The 16,811-nt window shown below is 43.8% G+C and overlaps 1 protein-coding gene across 2 annotated transcripts in view; it reads left to right on the forward strand.

Moving 5' to 3' along the window:
• Positions 1 to 282: 282 nt before the first annotated feature.
• LOC129679255 (sperm-associated antigen 6) overlaps positions 283 to 16,811 on the forward strand; it is a 63,727-nt gene continuing 47,198 nt past the window's right edge. Inside the window, exons 1-3 of one of the 2 annotated variants that reach the window (XM_055610262.1) lie at positions 283 to 394; positions 478 to 573; positions 10,455 to 10,621. In XM_055610262.1, coding sequence (XP_055466237.1) covers positions 370 to 394; positions 478 to 573; positions 10,455 to 10,621 — 288 coding nt within the window. In that variant the 5' untranslated portion in view covers positions 283 to 369. Of the gene's footprint in view, positions 395 to 477; positions 574 to 10,454; positions 10,622 to 16,811 lie in introns of those variants that run through there. The other variant, XM_055610263.1, reaches the window with a different exon arrangement.

Genomic DNA, 16,811 nt, shown 5'->3' on the forward strand with positions numbered 1-16,811 from the left:
TACGTTAAAAAATTTTGTTCGTGTATGAAAACTTTCAAAGAATATATATATTTATATTTATTTATATATGTATATGCGTATGAATATTTATGGTGGAAAAAGTGTATATTTAGAATTAGCCAGCTGGACTCAGTGCAGACGATCCCAATCTTGTTGGCAACAATTCTCGGCAGCCCGAAGCCGGAGCGACGCGGGTCTGCGCTGGAGCCCGGGCCCCAGCCTTCTGCACCCTGGCAGTGACGTCACGGCCTTCGCCGGCGGTTGCATCCGGTTTTGGTCGGTTGCCCTGGAGAAGGATACACAGAGGAACAGATCCCAGTGCGGTGGAGGTCCCGGTAGCTGCCGGCTTGTTGAAGTGCGTGCGGCGCCATGAGCCAGCGGCAGGTGCTGCAAGGTACGGCCGGGGCGGGCGGGCACTCGGGCGGGCGGGCTGGCGCTGCCGGCCACAGGACGGCTCAACCCGGGCTCTCTCTTCAGTGTTCGAGCAGTACCAGAAGGCCCGGGCGCAGTTCGTGCAGATGGTGGCGGAGCTGGCGACTAGACCCCAGAACATCGAGACGCTGCAGAATGCAGGTGAGTCTGCACCCCACGCCTTGCCTGCCCATCTCGGCTCACGCCCTGATGGCTCTGCCAGGTTGGCTTCGCCCAACCAGCTCTGTCCCCAATTTCCCACGCCCTCCGACCTGCCACCCTACCCCTCCTTCCCCCTTATCCGTTATCCCCTGGGCCCTGGGCCCTCCCGGTCCCTTCACCTTGGCACCCGAGCTGCAGCCCTCCTGGGTTCCTTACCCGCTGAGTTTGTTAAGGTTATTGTTTCTGTTGTTCTGTGTGTCCTGGGAACCAGAGGAGACTTCTCTAAATTCCCCCTATAATTCTCCAGTCCCCTTAAGGGGAGTCTTAGTGGGTGAGGACGAGAGGGTGAAAGGGTTTGATGTCCTTATTTCCTTTTTCACCGAAGTCAGCCAGGTTGTCAGGTTGATTCAAAGCAGTATGAGTTGCCTGGAAGTTGTTTTGCAAAGATGTTACTCTCCCCAGTCAGGTCCGTTTTATCCACAAGTGTGTGAGCGACAGTGTGTGTGTGTGTGTGTGTGTGTGTACGTACGCGCCATTTCTGCAAAACTGGATGTTAGCAAAACAGCACGGAGGATTACAGGCACCTGCCACCATGTCCCTTTTTTTTTTTTTTTGTGGGTACTGGGGATCCAAAATCAGTTTCTTTAAGCTGCGTCAGCAAGCACCTTACTCACTAAATCATCTTCGAACTCCCTCTTGCCGCCCTTTGACCAGCTTAAGTTTCCCTACAACAGAAAAACTCGTAAGATTCATAGAACTTTTCATCTTGTTTAGGGAAAAGGATTGCTAGGCAACTAGACTGTAAGTAGGGAAAGATAAGGTTTTTGTAAAGTGAAGTAGAGAAAGAAGAACGTGGGGAGAATGAGAGAGGGAGAAGAAAGAGGGGAGGAAAGAGAGGAGGAGGGAGGACGGAGAGGAAGAGGGGAAGAAGGAAAGGAGTGTGAGAAGAGCGAGGGGAGGAGGAAAGGAGAGCGAGGACCAGCAGATCAAACTTGAGCCACTAACTGAACCCTCAGATTGTTGTCACTGTTTTGTCTTATAGGATGTATCTTTTGTTTTTCGAGACAGGATTTCTTTCTCCTGCCCCTGCCTCCAGACTGCCGGGATTAAAGGTGTGCACCTCCACTGTCAGCATATTGTAGGATGTACACACCCTGGACCTTTTTGGTCCTTTGTTTTGTGTTTTGGATTTCGGTGTTTATTCTTGGATATTTTCTTTTCATCCTTTTCTCATACGTTACACCCTGACCAGTGTCCTCTCCCTGTAGTCCTCCCAGTCCCCCACTCCCACCGCACCCCCCTCCCTCCTAGATCTATTCCTCCTACATTTCCATTAAAAAAAAAGCAGATCTTCTTGTGGGGTTCCTGTCCCCCCATGTTCTTCCATTTTCCCCCCAACACTTCCACAAGCCCCCCCCCCCCCCAGAGCTCTGCCCCATGCTCGGCTGCAAGTCTCCGCATCTGTCTCCACTCGCTGCTGGCTGGAGCCTCCCAGAAGACATGTTAGAAAAGATCATCCTGGGTGAGGTAACCTAGACCCAGAGAGACCCACATGGTGCATACTCACTTATAGGAGGATAGACATCTTGTCTGCAAGCATAGCAGAACATCATTAATAGTGTTAGGGGCTGGCTCTCTACCACGCCAGGTCTTAGGTTGGGCCAGTCATTGGTTAGGCATTTCCCTAGTCTTTGTTCCCTCTTGGCAGGGTAATTTTTGGATCAAAGGTTTGGTGGGTGGGTTGTTGCTCCCCTCCTCCCACTAGTCCTGCCTGGCTGGGAGGTGATTACTTCAGTCTTCATGTCCTCCCCAACCCCATCCCCTGTTAGGAGTCTCAGCGAGAGTCACACCCATTTTCTCCCAGAAGCCTACCCTGTTAGAGGCTTCCAGCTTGACAAAGAGGAGCCTTCCCCCCTCCCCGCCTCAATTTCCCTTTTTTTTTCCAGGTCTCTCACCTCCCACCTTCATTCTCCCAACATCTGATTCCTACCCTTGTCTCCCTCCCCATTCCATCTCCTGCCCAGTTCCCTGTCTTCATCCATTTCTGCTGTCTCTTCTATTTCCTCTTCTGAGTGACACTCCAGCACCCTCCCTCCGGCCCTCCTGTTACTTAGCTTCTGTGGGTCAGTGGGTTATAGTATAGTTATCCTGTACTGTAGGTCTAATATCCTCCTATAAGTGAGTATGTACCATGTGGGTCTCTCTGGGTCTAGGTTACCTCACCCAGGATGATCTTTTCTAGTTCCATCCCTTGCCTGCAGATTGCATGATTTCCTTATTTTTAATAGCTGAGCAGTATTCCATTATGTAAATGTACCACAATTTCTTTATCCATTCTTTGATTGAAGGACATTTAGGTTGTTTTCAGCCCATGGGGGCTTACAGAGACTGAGACATCAACTACGGAGCATGCATGGTCTGGACCTAGGACCCCTGCACATATGTGGCCGATGGGTGGTTTGGTCTTCATGTGGGTCGCCTGGCTGTAGGCATGGGGGAGGGCACTACTTCTAACATGGACTCTATTGCCTGCTTTTGGATCACTTCCCCCTGGCAGGGCTGCCTTGCCTGGCCTCAGGGGATAAGGAAATGTTCAGTCCTGATGTGACTCGATGTGCTGGGGAGGGTTGATACTGGGGAGGATTGATACAGAAAAGGAGGGCTCCCCTTTTCTGGGGGGGGGAAGAAGGGGAAGGAGAAGAAAGAGGAGAGGAACTGGGAGGAGAGAAGGAAGGGACCACCCTTGGGATGTAAAGTAAATAAATTTATATAAAATAAAAATTTGAAAAAGCAGGCCTTCCAGGCATATCAACCAAAATACCATAACAAGTTACGATAAAACTAGGCATAAGCCTTCATATCATGGCTGGGGAAGGCAACCAAGTAGGAGGAAAAAGGTCCCAAGAGCAGGTAAAAGAATCAGAGTCACCACCCACTTCCACTGTTAGAAGTCCCACTAGAACACCAAGATACACAACCATAACGTGTATACAGAGTACCCAGTTCAGACCCGTATGGAGCCTGTGACTGTCTCTTGTCTCTGAGGTCCGAGAGCCCTGCTTAGTTGACTCTGTGTTCTCACGGTGTCCTTGACCCCTCTGGCAAGAGGCGGTAAGGAAAGCATTTAGAACTGAGAAAGGAATTTAAAAAATTTGAGATTAGTATAGAGTCATGTGCCCTTTGCCTCCATTTAACTTCCTCAGTGACATTCTGCCAAAGTTTGTTACTACAGTTATGATGCTTATATCGACAGCAATTCATTAACTTAATTCGTGTTTCCCAAGTCATATGATCCTCCGTGTTCTTCGTTCTATGTAATTTTATCTCTTGAACTCACCATCGTTACACTCGGGACACATTACACTTAGTATACAGACTCCTGCCTTGTCTTTTTATAATCCCACCCACCCACCTCCTCCTGTAGCAAGCACTAAACTGCTGCCAGTTCTGAAATGCCATCATTAAAGGACTGACTGTTTGGGGGCTGGAGAGATGCTCAACCATTAAGAGCCTGCAGAACTCTTCCTGAGGACTGGGGTTTGATTCCCAGCACCCACATGAAAGCGGTCACGGCCTTCTGTAACCCCAGCTCCACAGGATCCAATGCTTCCAGCCTCCATGGGCACCTGCACTCATTTGTACACACACACACACACACACACACACACACACACAGTTAAAAAGAAAATAAACTTTAAATCTTATTTCGTTTTGCAGATGTTCTATGCAGACGAATTTTCTTTTTCCTCTGTGCTTATGCACATGTATGCGCCATCTTCAGAGTGTCCAAAGCACAAGTGTCTAGGTTATTAGTGCATTTTACATTTTAATCACATCATTGCCCCCATCATCTCCTCCCATTTCTGTCTCCCCTGCCTCTTAAATTCGTGGTCTGCTCCTACTTAACCATTGCTGCTACATATACATATAAATATATACATACCAATACAACATGATGAGTCTGTTCAGTATTGACCAACATGTCTTCGTTTCTAGGGCTGATGGCTTGGAACTGGGCGACCAGTCAGGATCTCATCCCTGGGGAAGAAAAAGTCTTTCTTTCTCAGCAGTTGTTAATTGCTTACAGCTTTCCATCCAGGGGTGGGAGGGGCCGCAAGAGACTTTCCCCATCTTCAGGTGAGATGTCAACTGCTGTTGGATTGTCGAATCTTGTTGCGGCAGCCATGCTGCTGGGTGTAGCTTTCCTGACATAGCTAGAAGGCACAGTCTTACAGCAGACCTCCTCACCCTCTGGCTCTTGGAGTCTTCCCACCACTTTTCCCACATGTTTTGAGCCTTAGGCGTGGGACTAGCACTGTAGATGCATCAGTTGGGTCTGGGGACCCCATGCTTGGTTATTTTCTGCACTTTGACAGTTGTGGCTTTCTGCAGTGGACATCTACTGCAACACGAAACTTCTTTGATGAGGGATAAGATGTACACTTATCTGTGGATATAAGAATCTGTAGTTAGGGATTATACGGACTTAGGGAAGTGGGTGTGGGAGGTTCTCTTCTAAGATCCATGACCTCATTAGCCCTGGGTGGCTGTCAAGATTTAAAGTACGAGACACAGTTTCCGTCCCGTAAAGTGGGCTTTGAGTTCAATTACACAGCTGTTGGCCACCACCAAGATATGAGTGCCACCATTGCTCCTTTAGAAACACCTTGATGTGCTGGCCATTGTTGTGGTTCAGCGGTGTCACAACTGGGTAAGACTATTGCATGTTTTCCTCCCTGGGCAGCTTGCAGAGCACCTTAGGTACTCTCTAGTGGAGGAGGCCCTCGGGTTAGTTCCAGCTTAAATCCTTGAGTTCCGTGTCCACGGTACATGTTGTCTTCAGTAATGAATGTTTACCCTCAATTCCTGAAAGACAGCCAAGGAAATAACAGTAGTTGTGCTGTTTTCTTATGTGTGCTGAGCACTGAACCCAAACAGCAACCTGAAAGGAGGTTTCTCATGCCTGTGCTGGAGTCTTTGTTAGCCTGTGGCCCTTGGGGGTGGGAAGTATTATCACTCCATGTGAGACTTACATTACACACGTGCAGTTATAGATATTGTATATAAATTTAGGTAGATATAAAACAGCGATTCCCCGTGTCTTTTAAAGGCATAAATTTATTTCATAAATTTATGAAAATTTCATAAATTTCATAAATTTATATTCATCTTTTCTTTGCTGCCATGAAACTCATGTTCAGAACTTACCTGTAATAGAAATCCAACCTGCATTTTTGATACAATTATCAGTCCCCTCCTTAACACCTGACTATTTGTTCTCATACATACATATTTATTACATACATGTGATATATGATATATATATACACATTTTTTATGTGTGCTGAGGGTTTGAACCCAGTACCTTTGTTAGTTTAAGCATGTCCTATACCCTTTATACATGTCTTATAAATTAAACTGTCTCTAACGTGCACACATAAACTGTGAAATATGTACAAGATAATGAGTTACTTCTAATTAAAGGTAGATTCTGTGTGTGTGATGCTGGATATTGAATTTAAGCCTCAGCTATGTTAATCAAGTGCTCTACCACTGAGCTGCATCTTAAACCTCAGGCATGTTTTTAAATTGATTTTTTAATTAATTGCCTTACAAGTCTTTCCTCTCCAAATATTACCCATGAAGCCTCTTGCAACAGGCTATCCTTTCTGTCCCTGTTACACACTGGACTGCCTCTTTCCAAGATATTTCACCTTCTGCTGGCAGGTGAATGCAGTAGATATGTATCACAGAAGGCAAAACACATTTTTGAAACCAGGTGAGGTGTGGTCAGAGTCTTGGGCCTCCTAGAAGATCTTAATTTAAAACATCATTGTCTGGGTGGGCGATTTTAGAGGAGGGGACAGAGGTCACCGCCACATCTTCTCACCCCTCCACACCCAGCAATCACAAACCAGACATGGCAGTCACTGAAGGGAAAAGAGGGCCATCTGGGTCAGATTGTGTGAGGACGTCATGACACCAGAATGGTTGTCAGGCGTGGGCCAAGACAGCTAACACTGGATATCCAGGAGACTATGGATCAGTGTAAAATGGTTGACGCTGGCTGTCTGGGGGACCCAACAGTAAGCAGCGGTGTAATTTTGTATAACTGTTCCTTGTAAAATGGCACTTTTATGTACTAAACATGGCCTTGTGGTCGAGGCAGGTGACTTCACCTTCATGAGCTGTCTACCTGCAGGCCTATATGTGCCTACTCCAGTGTGGTCTGTATGCTGGCCCGGCATGACAGAAATGTCAGGCTTTAGAAATAGGTTCTCTGATCCTGTCATATCTTTATTGTGCTCTAGACAGAGAATCTGAGTCAGATGACGGTACTGCCGTCAAGGTGGGTCCTTTGTTCTGTTACTGTGTGGTCACATGCAGATACCACTTTGTCAAGAGGTGAATGAACTGTAGTAGTGACGGATTCATAGTAAATTGTCACATGTATTAAAATAAAACATATTATTAGCATTTGATTTTTTAAAGCTTTTAAAACAAAGTAACAAATATTTAATGTATTTTATAAACTATAATTAATCTCGAATTGAAAAAATGAAAAAAAAAAAGGTCAAAATCACTTTATTTTAAATCCAAAACCAAACAGAAGTCAGAGAATATCAAAGGACACTATTCAGAGAGTATAAAGACAACTTGCAGAGTGGAAGAAAATACATGAAGACATAGAACTGATAAACAATTAGTATCTACAATTAAAATGCAAAAAGTCACTGCATTTCAACAAAAATTGTCTGCTTCAAGAATGGACAAATGACCTGAACAGATTCTGTAAGGAAAACATACAGGTGGTCAACCTTCCTATGGCAAGATGCTCACAGGAAATGAAAATTAAATCCATTTGAGTGGTGCCTTCCCATAGCCCAAGCTGTTTAGAAGACTGGGTGGGTGGGGGGGGGAGGACTGTTGGTTCAAGGTGAGCCTGGGCAACAAAGGGAGACCTTGTGCGAGGATTAACCTTGGCTGTCAACTTGGTTCCCTCTGTAGCCTAGGAAGGCTCTGGTGTGTCTGTGAGGACATTTTCAGGATTAAATGACGGGAGAGGGTCTGTCCCAGTTGGTGGTACTTCAGGTGTGAGAGTCCAGGAGGAGCATTGCTCTTGCCCGGCTGCCTTCACTCGGGATCTGCTCATTCTTCTGCCGCTGCTAGCTCTGGCTGATGTCAGAGCCCAAATTCTTCAGACTTCTCACATGAACTGGAGGCCAGTGACTCTTCCAGAATCCTTTAGGCCTTTAGCAAAAAAAAAAAAAAAAAATTGGGACTGCTGAGACATTTAGATTCTCATACTGGGTAGCTATTGGCTACTCAGACTCTTCAGGCATGCAGAAACCATTGTTGTTCATCAAGGTTCCTAGCACATAAGCCAACCTAATAAATTCCCTCTTATAAACATCTCCATTCCGTTTGTCTGTTCCTTTAGAGACCTGACTAATCCATGCTTGGTTTTATTTCATAGCACGTGTGTGTGATTATGTGCGCACATGTGTTTGTTTGTGTGGGTGAACATGAGTGTGTGGTGCATGTGAGAACCCATACATAGGTGTGTGTTGGCCCAAGGTTGACGTGGGGTTGATCACCCCTTACGTAGAATGTTTTAACTTACGGTTATTTTGTGGGGATGCGTATGAGGTGGTTCGCGTGCGTTTGCACGTGCCTGTGTGCTTGTGTGTGACTATCGCTGTGCCTGTGCCGCAGCATGAGTGTGCCGTAGCGTATATATGGAGATTAGAGGACAACTTTTAAGAGTTGGCAATTGCTATGGCAGGCCTCACCAGCTGTTTTTGGAGGAATGTGGGAGACTTTGAATTTAAAAGAAAAAAAAAAGTTGAACTCTGTAAGGGAGACTTAATGGGTCATCCTGGTAGAATCTTGGAAGACAGTAGTGCTGAGAACAGCATGAACTATGTAGGGACACACAAGAGGTTTCAGAGGTCTAGGCTAGAGACCATTCTTGTGGTATTTTGACAGAGAACGTGGCTGCTTTTTGCCCTTGACCTAAGTATCTGCCTGAAGGTAAATTGAAGAGTTTTGGATTAATTTTTTTTTTTTTTTTTTTGGCAGAGGAGTTTTCAAGGCAGCCTGATATTGACTCTGTCATGTAGTTATTAGTGATTACTTTTATGAAAATATACAATAAAAAAGTCTCTGTGGTCCCTGAGGGCCTACCTAAGTTGACTCTGTTGGTCTTCTAAGGAGTTCTTGTCCCCTCCTAGACTTTCTACCCTTCCCCCCCCCAACTCTTCCACAAGACTCCCTCTGGCTGTGGGTCTCTGCATCTGTTTCCATTCGCTTTTGGGTGGAGCCCTCTTAGAGGACAGTTATGCTCCTGTATAGAAGCATAACAAAGTATCATGTCAGATGTGTCAGATGCAATATGTTTGTCTGTGTCTCCTCACTGGGAGTTGAGACCATTAATATTAAGAGTTATTATTGAAAAATGAGTATTGATTTCTGTCATTTTGTTTTGTGGTGTTCTATTGTGTTTTTTTGATTCAGCGTTCTTTGTAGCTTCATGGGGTTTAGCAATGTGGTTCTAGAGGTTCTTCTTGAAGCAGGGGTGTGAAAGGGGTACAGGAAGTCAGATGTGGGACGCATGGCCCTTCGCAGGGGTGGGGTGGTTGGAGTATGTTGCTCTGGTTTGGCACCCCTTGCTGCAGAGGGGTGGCCTTTGAGTCAAAGGGATGGGTGAAGTTTGTGGATCAGGTCTACTGTTTCTGTGTGGAGAAAGAGTCAGGTGTGTAAGTCAGGGATGATGTAGTTGGAAGGAGTAGGTATAGATGGTGGCGAGAGCCTAGGATTTCTGACTATTGATGGGGGAAGAGGGAAAGGGAACTTGGAAGAAATAGAAGGGGTTAGCAGTATGAAGCAGTAGATCCTATCTGTAGGGGGAATTCAGGAAGGAGCGAAGGAAGGCAAGTGTCAAGACATCCAGTTATGGTGAGTGTGTTATTACTCTTCTATCGCTGTGATCAAACACCACAGGACAACTTGAAGAAGAAAAAATTTCTTTGGGTTTGTGGTTCCAGAGGGACAAGAGTTTGTCACCGTAAGAAGTAGAACAGCAAGCAGCCAGCATGCTGACTGTAACTGGAGTTCACGTCTTGGCCTGCAAGCAAAAAGCAGAGAGAGTGAGCTGGGAGTGGTAAAGAGTTCTTATGTGCCTGTGCTGACGTACTTCCTTCAACAAGGCCATACCTCCTAAACCTCTCAAAGGGAACACAGTGTTCAAAAGCATGAGCCTCTGGAGACCTTCTCTTGCACCCCACCACTGTGCACACGCTAATAGGATATAATGAATATGTGGCAGCAGGAGGATGACTAATATATTTTAAAGAGTTTGCGTGATTGTGTGTCTTTTCCAATGTGATACCAGTTACATATCTCTCTATTTGGCAGGATCTCCTTTTGCAACCTAGGCTAGCTTTAAACTTGTGATTGCTCTGCCTTCTGCCTCTGCCTCTCCCAAATGCTGAGATTATAGGCATGCACTAGGGTGTCTGGCTTTTAATTGTTTGTTTTTTGCCGATTTTTTAAACGCTTTTTTTTTGTGTACAGGCTAAATTACATATTTAAAAAAAATGTTTTACTTTGTGTGTGTATAAGTGGTTTTTTTTTTTTTTTTGCTTGCATGTATGTATGTATGTATGTCGTGTGTATGCCTGGTTTCTGAGGAGGCCGGAAGAGGGTGTCAGATCCCCTTGAACTGAAGTCACATAAGCTATCATGTGGTTGTTGGGAACTGAGTGCAGGTCCCCTGAAAGAGAAGCAGGTACTCTTAACCACCGAGCAACCTCTCCAGCTCCCACTCTCTGTTTTCTAATAAGAATTTTGCTGATTTCTGTTTTTCATAATTAACTCAGGTGTAATGTCTTTGCTGAGGCCGCTTCTTCTGGATGTGGTCCCAACAATTCAACAGACTGCTGCTTTGGCTCTGGGGAGACTGGCCAATTACAATGATGACTTAGCAGAAGCAGTTGTGAAAGGTGACATTCTTCCTCAGCTTGTTTATTCATTGGCAGAACAAAATGTAAGACTTTTTCAAAAATAATTTATGTATTTTTGGTTTTAGATGCAAATATAACAACTTTGGCACACTGTGTATTTGAAGGCATTGGAAATGGCTAGGTCTTCATTTGGTAGCAGCCTCTCTCTTTCATTATCAATATATGGAGACTGTGTAAAAGAGTTTCTGTGAATCGTATGTAGAGCAGTATGTGTGTCCACGGGAGCTTTGAACAGAGCTATAGGGTCTGTCTGAGGGAGGAGTGTACATAGAAACAGTTTATTTCTGCAAACTTTACACGAAGGAGGTTAGTAGAAAGAGTAACTCCTAAAGACAGAGACTGCCTTTACTGAAAAGTTTGATAAGCAACTTTTTTACCAAGTAGATGAGCATTTCCAGTCATCTGAATGCACCCTCAAAGTGTTGCAGCCGTGTGATGCAGCATTTTCCTCCACAGTGTCTGCAGTTTAGTTTATGCAATAGTTAAGAATTTAAGCATTTTAGACACCCTTTAGGCTCTATTAGTTTATCATAACCAAAGAATGACGTCGACTTTTTTTTTTTTGACATCTTTAAGATTACATTTTTACTTACATAATGAAACCTAGCTCAGCTGAAAAGTGGGCAAAGGACTTGAATAGATATTTTCCCAAAGAAAGTCTGTGAACAGTCAACAAGCTGTAAAAAGGAGCTCAACTGCATTAGCAATTGAAAGCTATAATTCAAAACCTCGAGGAGATGATATCTCAGAAATACTAGGATGGCCATAATAAAAAAAGGAAAACAAGCATTAGAGATGACAAGGGAAACGTGAAACCCTCATGTGCCATTGGTAGGCATGTAAGATGGACAGTTTCCGTGACAAGCAATTTGGCAAAATGCAGTAGGATCAGTGTGTTTACCGACCCGATGAAACAACCTTTCTCCCCATTATACACCCGAAAGCACTAACGTGTTATGGCGAGTATTCAGACAGCACTGCTTGGCAGTCTGTGCATGGAAGCAGCCCAAAGCCATCAACAAGTGACCAGATGAACAAAGTACTGTGTCTGTACAGCAGACTGAAGCTCTGGTATGATAGTTACAGTTATCAAAACCATTTCATCAGGGGCTGAGTAGAGGGCCTAGTGGTTAAGGCTGCATATTCCTCTCACAGAGGACCTAAGCTTGGTTCTCAGCACTCATGCCAGGTGCTCACAGCCGCCTGTAATGCCAGCTCCAGGGGATCTCATAGCTCTGCCCTCCACAGGTACCCACAGGCACATACACACATGTGCCTTATGTGTTCAGACATACACAAGAAGAACCAAAACAACAACAAAAACCAACCTAACCACTCAAAGCTTTAAAAAGAAGAAAGCATAAAAACATGCCCAGTGAAAGATGCCAGACAGCAAATGCCCAGAATAGAAAAATTCATGGAGATAGTTGCAGATTAGTGGTTTCTGACACTGGGAGAAGATGGGGTCCAGGGAACAGCTACCTGACTGTTCCACCTTCAAGTTTCCGGTGGAGAACTAAGGAGACCGTGGTGATTCAGATATGAGCATTCGTTTGTACACTTTAACATGAAAAAGAAAAATTGTATGATGTATTTTACTAGAGTAAAAATCATAATTGTGCAATGTTTTTTTTTTTTCCCGTATAGATTTGAGAGTCATTTACTCATGTCTCTGCAAAGAATCACAGACTTTCATTTTCCTGTGCGTCTCTCTTAGACTTTCCTCCTCCAGGCTTCTTGCTGTCCGTGGCTGGCAGTCTCTGTAGTTTTGAATCCCATTTAAAAGGTTTCAGAAATTTTTTGAATATGAGTTAATGTCTACAACTATAAAGAGACAAGTAGTTCTGGGCAGAAAGGTGAGAGCAGCAAAAGCGCACAGCACGCCTTGTTGGTCCACCAGTCTGGGGCCACTTCTTGTACTATATATATTGTGTGTGTGTGTGTATATATATATATATATATATATATATATATACACAAAAAGTCTTCTGGTTTTGTTTCACTTAGAAAAAAAAGAATCTGTGCTCTTTATTTTTAATTTAAAAACACTTTACTTATCCACAGTATTAAACTTTCACTGTGACATTTCCGGACAAAATTTGTTTGGCTGGTTCTTCTCCCTTTCTCTTTCCTCTGTCTTCTCTGCCCTTACGCCTTTCTGTCTGGCTCCACAGCCTGTCTTCCACGTTCATGTCACTTGTGCCTGACTGGTCTCTCCCCTCTTTCCTTTCTCTCGTATCCTGTAACCACAGTTTCTACAGTGAACACAGACATGGTAGGCCAGGATCTGAGTGTGAGACAGAACGTGTGGTTTTATCTGCATCTTTAAAAGATTGCCAATTCTTTGGGAATATCTTTGTATTTTCATCATATTCACCTGTCCTTCCTCCAACTTCTCCCATTTCCACCTGCTCTACCTCTCCTTCTCAACATTTTTTAGTTATCTAGTTTGTGCTGCCCAACTACTCTTGGGAGTAGGGCTCTGGTACATGGTTGGCGATTCAGGCATCACATAAAAGAAAACTGATTTTCCTCTTCCCAGCAGCTATCAAATGCCAATAGCTCCTCAGCTAGTTTTCCCCTGGGATTTTGTTCCCATTTTCCTTCCTCTATGCTGGAATTATTGTCTGGCTTAAGCTTGCACAGGTATTGCGCATGCTTTCACAACCCGGGTGAATTTAAAACAGCACCTGGAAAACAATTTCCTTGAAATTATCCTCAGCATCTGGCCCTGGCACCCTTTCTTCCACTGCTTCCATGGAGAAGTCCTACTGTTGGGGTGGGGTACTAGGTGCACCCCATTTAGAATTGAACACTCCGTATTCTCCTCTTCTCTGCACCGACCAGCTGAGGGTCTCTGTGCTAACTGTCGGAGAAGTTTCTCTGATGAGGGTTGAGAGATTCACTGATCTATGTGCACAGCAATAAGCCCTTAGGGATCATTTTAATAATGATCCCTAATAATAATCATTTATCAGAATGATGCTTTTGGGTCTTCCCCTAGGGCCTATGGCCTATCTAGCCACAGATTCTTGGCTTCTTGCACAGTGTCAGGTTTGGGTTCCGTCTCACTCAACAGGCCTTACATCCAGTCAGAAAATGGTTGGTTACTTCTACAGCACTCATGACAGTATTACAGCAATATGTTTTGTTAGGCCAGTCCTTGTTATAGCCTACAGAAATGATTACCTTTCTCCCGTGGGAGCTTCCACATCACCTTCAAGCGCTATGAGAACTAGCCAGTAGGGATGAAGATTGCAGGTGAGAATCAGATTCATTTCTCTATGTTCTGGGGCTTAAGTATGTAGAGTCTTCAGCAATAGGATTTTGCCATCAAGTTCTGGAGGGTAGCTCAGAGTATTGCAATAGCCTTCAATGCCTGTGGGTCTATGGTACCCTGTAGACTCAACAACTCAAAAAGAGGTAACCAGTTCCTGGTCCTGGGTTTTAAATTTGCTGGCATGAGATGTTTTTGCTGTAGCATATAAAACCTTTTAATATATGTATATATTTTAGGAAGCTTCTGTAGCAGTGAGTTTTCATAGGGTTTTTCAGAAGGCCTTTAGTGTTAGTCATCCTGTCCTGTGTTACCTCTACTCTCTCCTCCCACTCTCGCTACAATTTATTCCTTTCTGTTTCATAATTCTCCATAGCCCTTCAAACCAGTACATTCTATCACTTCTCCCACCAAGGCCCTTACTACATTCCTGATCACAATGGGTATCCTAAATGAAACTCACGTTTGAAGAGTCAATGCAACGTCCATGAATGAGGAAAAATATGTGGTATTTGTTTTTCTGAGCCTGGATTGCCTAACTCAGGAATATTGTTTCTGGCTTCATTTTTTATTTTTGAGTTTCATTTTTCTTGACAGCTAAGTAGGAGTACCACTGTGTATGAATGAACATCTTTATTGTTAATTTGTCAGTTGATGAGCACTCAGGCTGTCTTTATTTCCTTGCTGTTGGGAATAGAAGACAAACATGGATTAGCAAGTGCCTGTGTAATAAGTGGTGGAGGTGAGGTATATGCCCAAGAGTAGTAGGCTAGATGGTGTGGAAGATCCACTCTAGCTTTTGGGGAAACTCCATGCCCATATTCAGAGCTGCTGCACCGGTTTTCAGCCGCACCTTCAGTGAATAAGTGTTCCCCTTTCTGCGCATTTATGCCAGCACCCGCTGTCACTTGTTTCATTGACCTTGGACATTGTGACTGGGGTAAGATGAAATCTCAGAGTACTTTTAATTTGTGTTTCCCTGATTTCCAAAGGTGTCGAACATTTAACAAATGCTTCTTAACAATTTAAAAAATTCTTTGCATGTAGGCAGAACACTGTATACAGAGTTAAATAAATAAAAAAAGATTTGTAAAAAAAAATTATTTGCATATTCTAGGTATTAGCCTCTGTCCGGTGAAATGCTGGTGCGCTGATTTGAATTAAGAATGCCCCCAACCCCACCATAGGTTCATATATTGGTCAGCAGGAAGTGGCACTATTTGAAAGGATTACAAAGATTAGGAGGTGCGGCCTTGTTGGAGGATGTGTGTCACTGGAGGTGGGCTTTGAGGTGTCAAAAGCCCATGGTATTCTCTCTCTCTCTCTCCCCCTCTGTTTCTCCCCTCTGCCCCCTCTCTCTGCCTATGGATCAGGATGTAGCTCTCAGCTACTGCTTTACCAGATGATGATGGACTAAATCTCTGGAACTCTAAGCAATCCCCAATTAAAAACTTTCTTTTATAAGAGTTGTCTTAGTCATGATGTGACTTTACAACAATAGAATTGTAATTCAGACAGAAATCAGTACCAGGAATAAGGCATTGCTGTGAAAGGCCTGACCATGTTTTTTTTTTGTACTGGAGACTTTGGAACTTGGGCTAGGAAAGCAGTTGAACATTTTAAGATGAGTTTAATAGGCTCTTCTAGTAGAAGCATGGAAGACACTAGTGTTTCGAGTGATGTAAGTTATAACAGCTCAGCTCGAGATTTCAGAGGGCAAGAGTATTAGTAAGTGGCATAGAAACCATTCTTGTGACATTTTGGCAAAGGATGTGGCTGCTTTTTACCCTTGTTATAAAAATCTTCTGGGGCTAAATTGAAGATTTTTAGGTTAATGTCTATGACAGAGATTTCAAGACAGAACCCATATTGATGGTGTCATGTAGTTATTGACAGTCACTCTGTAATGAAAAAGAGCAAGAAGGCAAAGGAAAATAAAAAAGTGAAGTTTGAGGAAAAAAGGAAAGGGAGTGTTGGAGCCAGATCCTGTACTCAAGGAGATAAAAAGATTAAAGAAAAACCTAATGCTAAATGAAATAAAGTGATGATCTCAGGGTGAGAGTCCAACCAGGCAAGCTTCCAATTTGAGAAAAGGAATTAATCAAAAGCTTAACCAGTGAAGGAAACCATCAACAACAGAAAGCTGATGTAGCTGTAATAGAACAAGGGGCCAGGTTCCAGCCCCAGCACACAGCAGAACTTGGCAGCTTTGGCTCTGACTTAAGAGTCCAGGATACAGGAAAGGGGTTGTAGAATCTCTCTCCGTGGCTAAAGAAAGCTGCTGATCCCAGTTGTACATCAGGAGTGTTCCTTCATGGAAGCCCAAAGAGGCATGAAGCTGTGAAGGTAAATCCTGGATTGTGTTGGAGACCCCAAGATGTTGGAGATGCTAAGGAAATTTGCTAACAGGGAGTGGAGCCAGCCCAAGAGAAGTGTGTTGCAGTCAACAAAGCTGAAGGAGTTGGAGATCTGAAGAGCACTTCTGACATCAGACATGGGAGGTGCAGAATTTGGGGTTTGCCCAGCTGGTTTTTGGTTTTGCTTTGGTCCAGTATTTCCTCACTATGCTCCATTTTCTCCCTTTTGAAATGGTAATGTATATTGTGTGTCACTGTATGTTGGAAGTTCATAATTTGCTTTTTGCTTTTGGCTTTACAGAGGGTTACAGTTAAGAGATTGCCACGAGTCTCAGAAGAGACACTGAATTTTGAATTTTGGACTTTTTTTTTTCTTCAAATTAATGTTTAGTGCACCTTTGTAATTTGTAAATGTACAAATTATTTTCATAAGAAATTAAAAATTCACAAAATATTTTATAAAATCCAGCAATCAAAATGGGGCAGATACATACAGTTGATAGTCTGAAAATGTCTCTGTTAAGCTGGGATGTTTTCTTCCCACCTTTATTAAAAAAAGATTCTTCTTTCATACAGTAT

This window comes from Psammomys obesus, unplaced genomic scaffold (genome assembly GCF_907164565.1).
Source record: "Psammomys obesus unplaced genomic scaffold, mPsaObe1.curated_primary_1811, whole genome shotgun sequence".
Taxonomy (NCBI): Eukaryota; Metazoa; Chordata; class Mammalia; order Rodentia; family Muridae; genus Psammomys; species Psammomys obesus.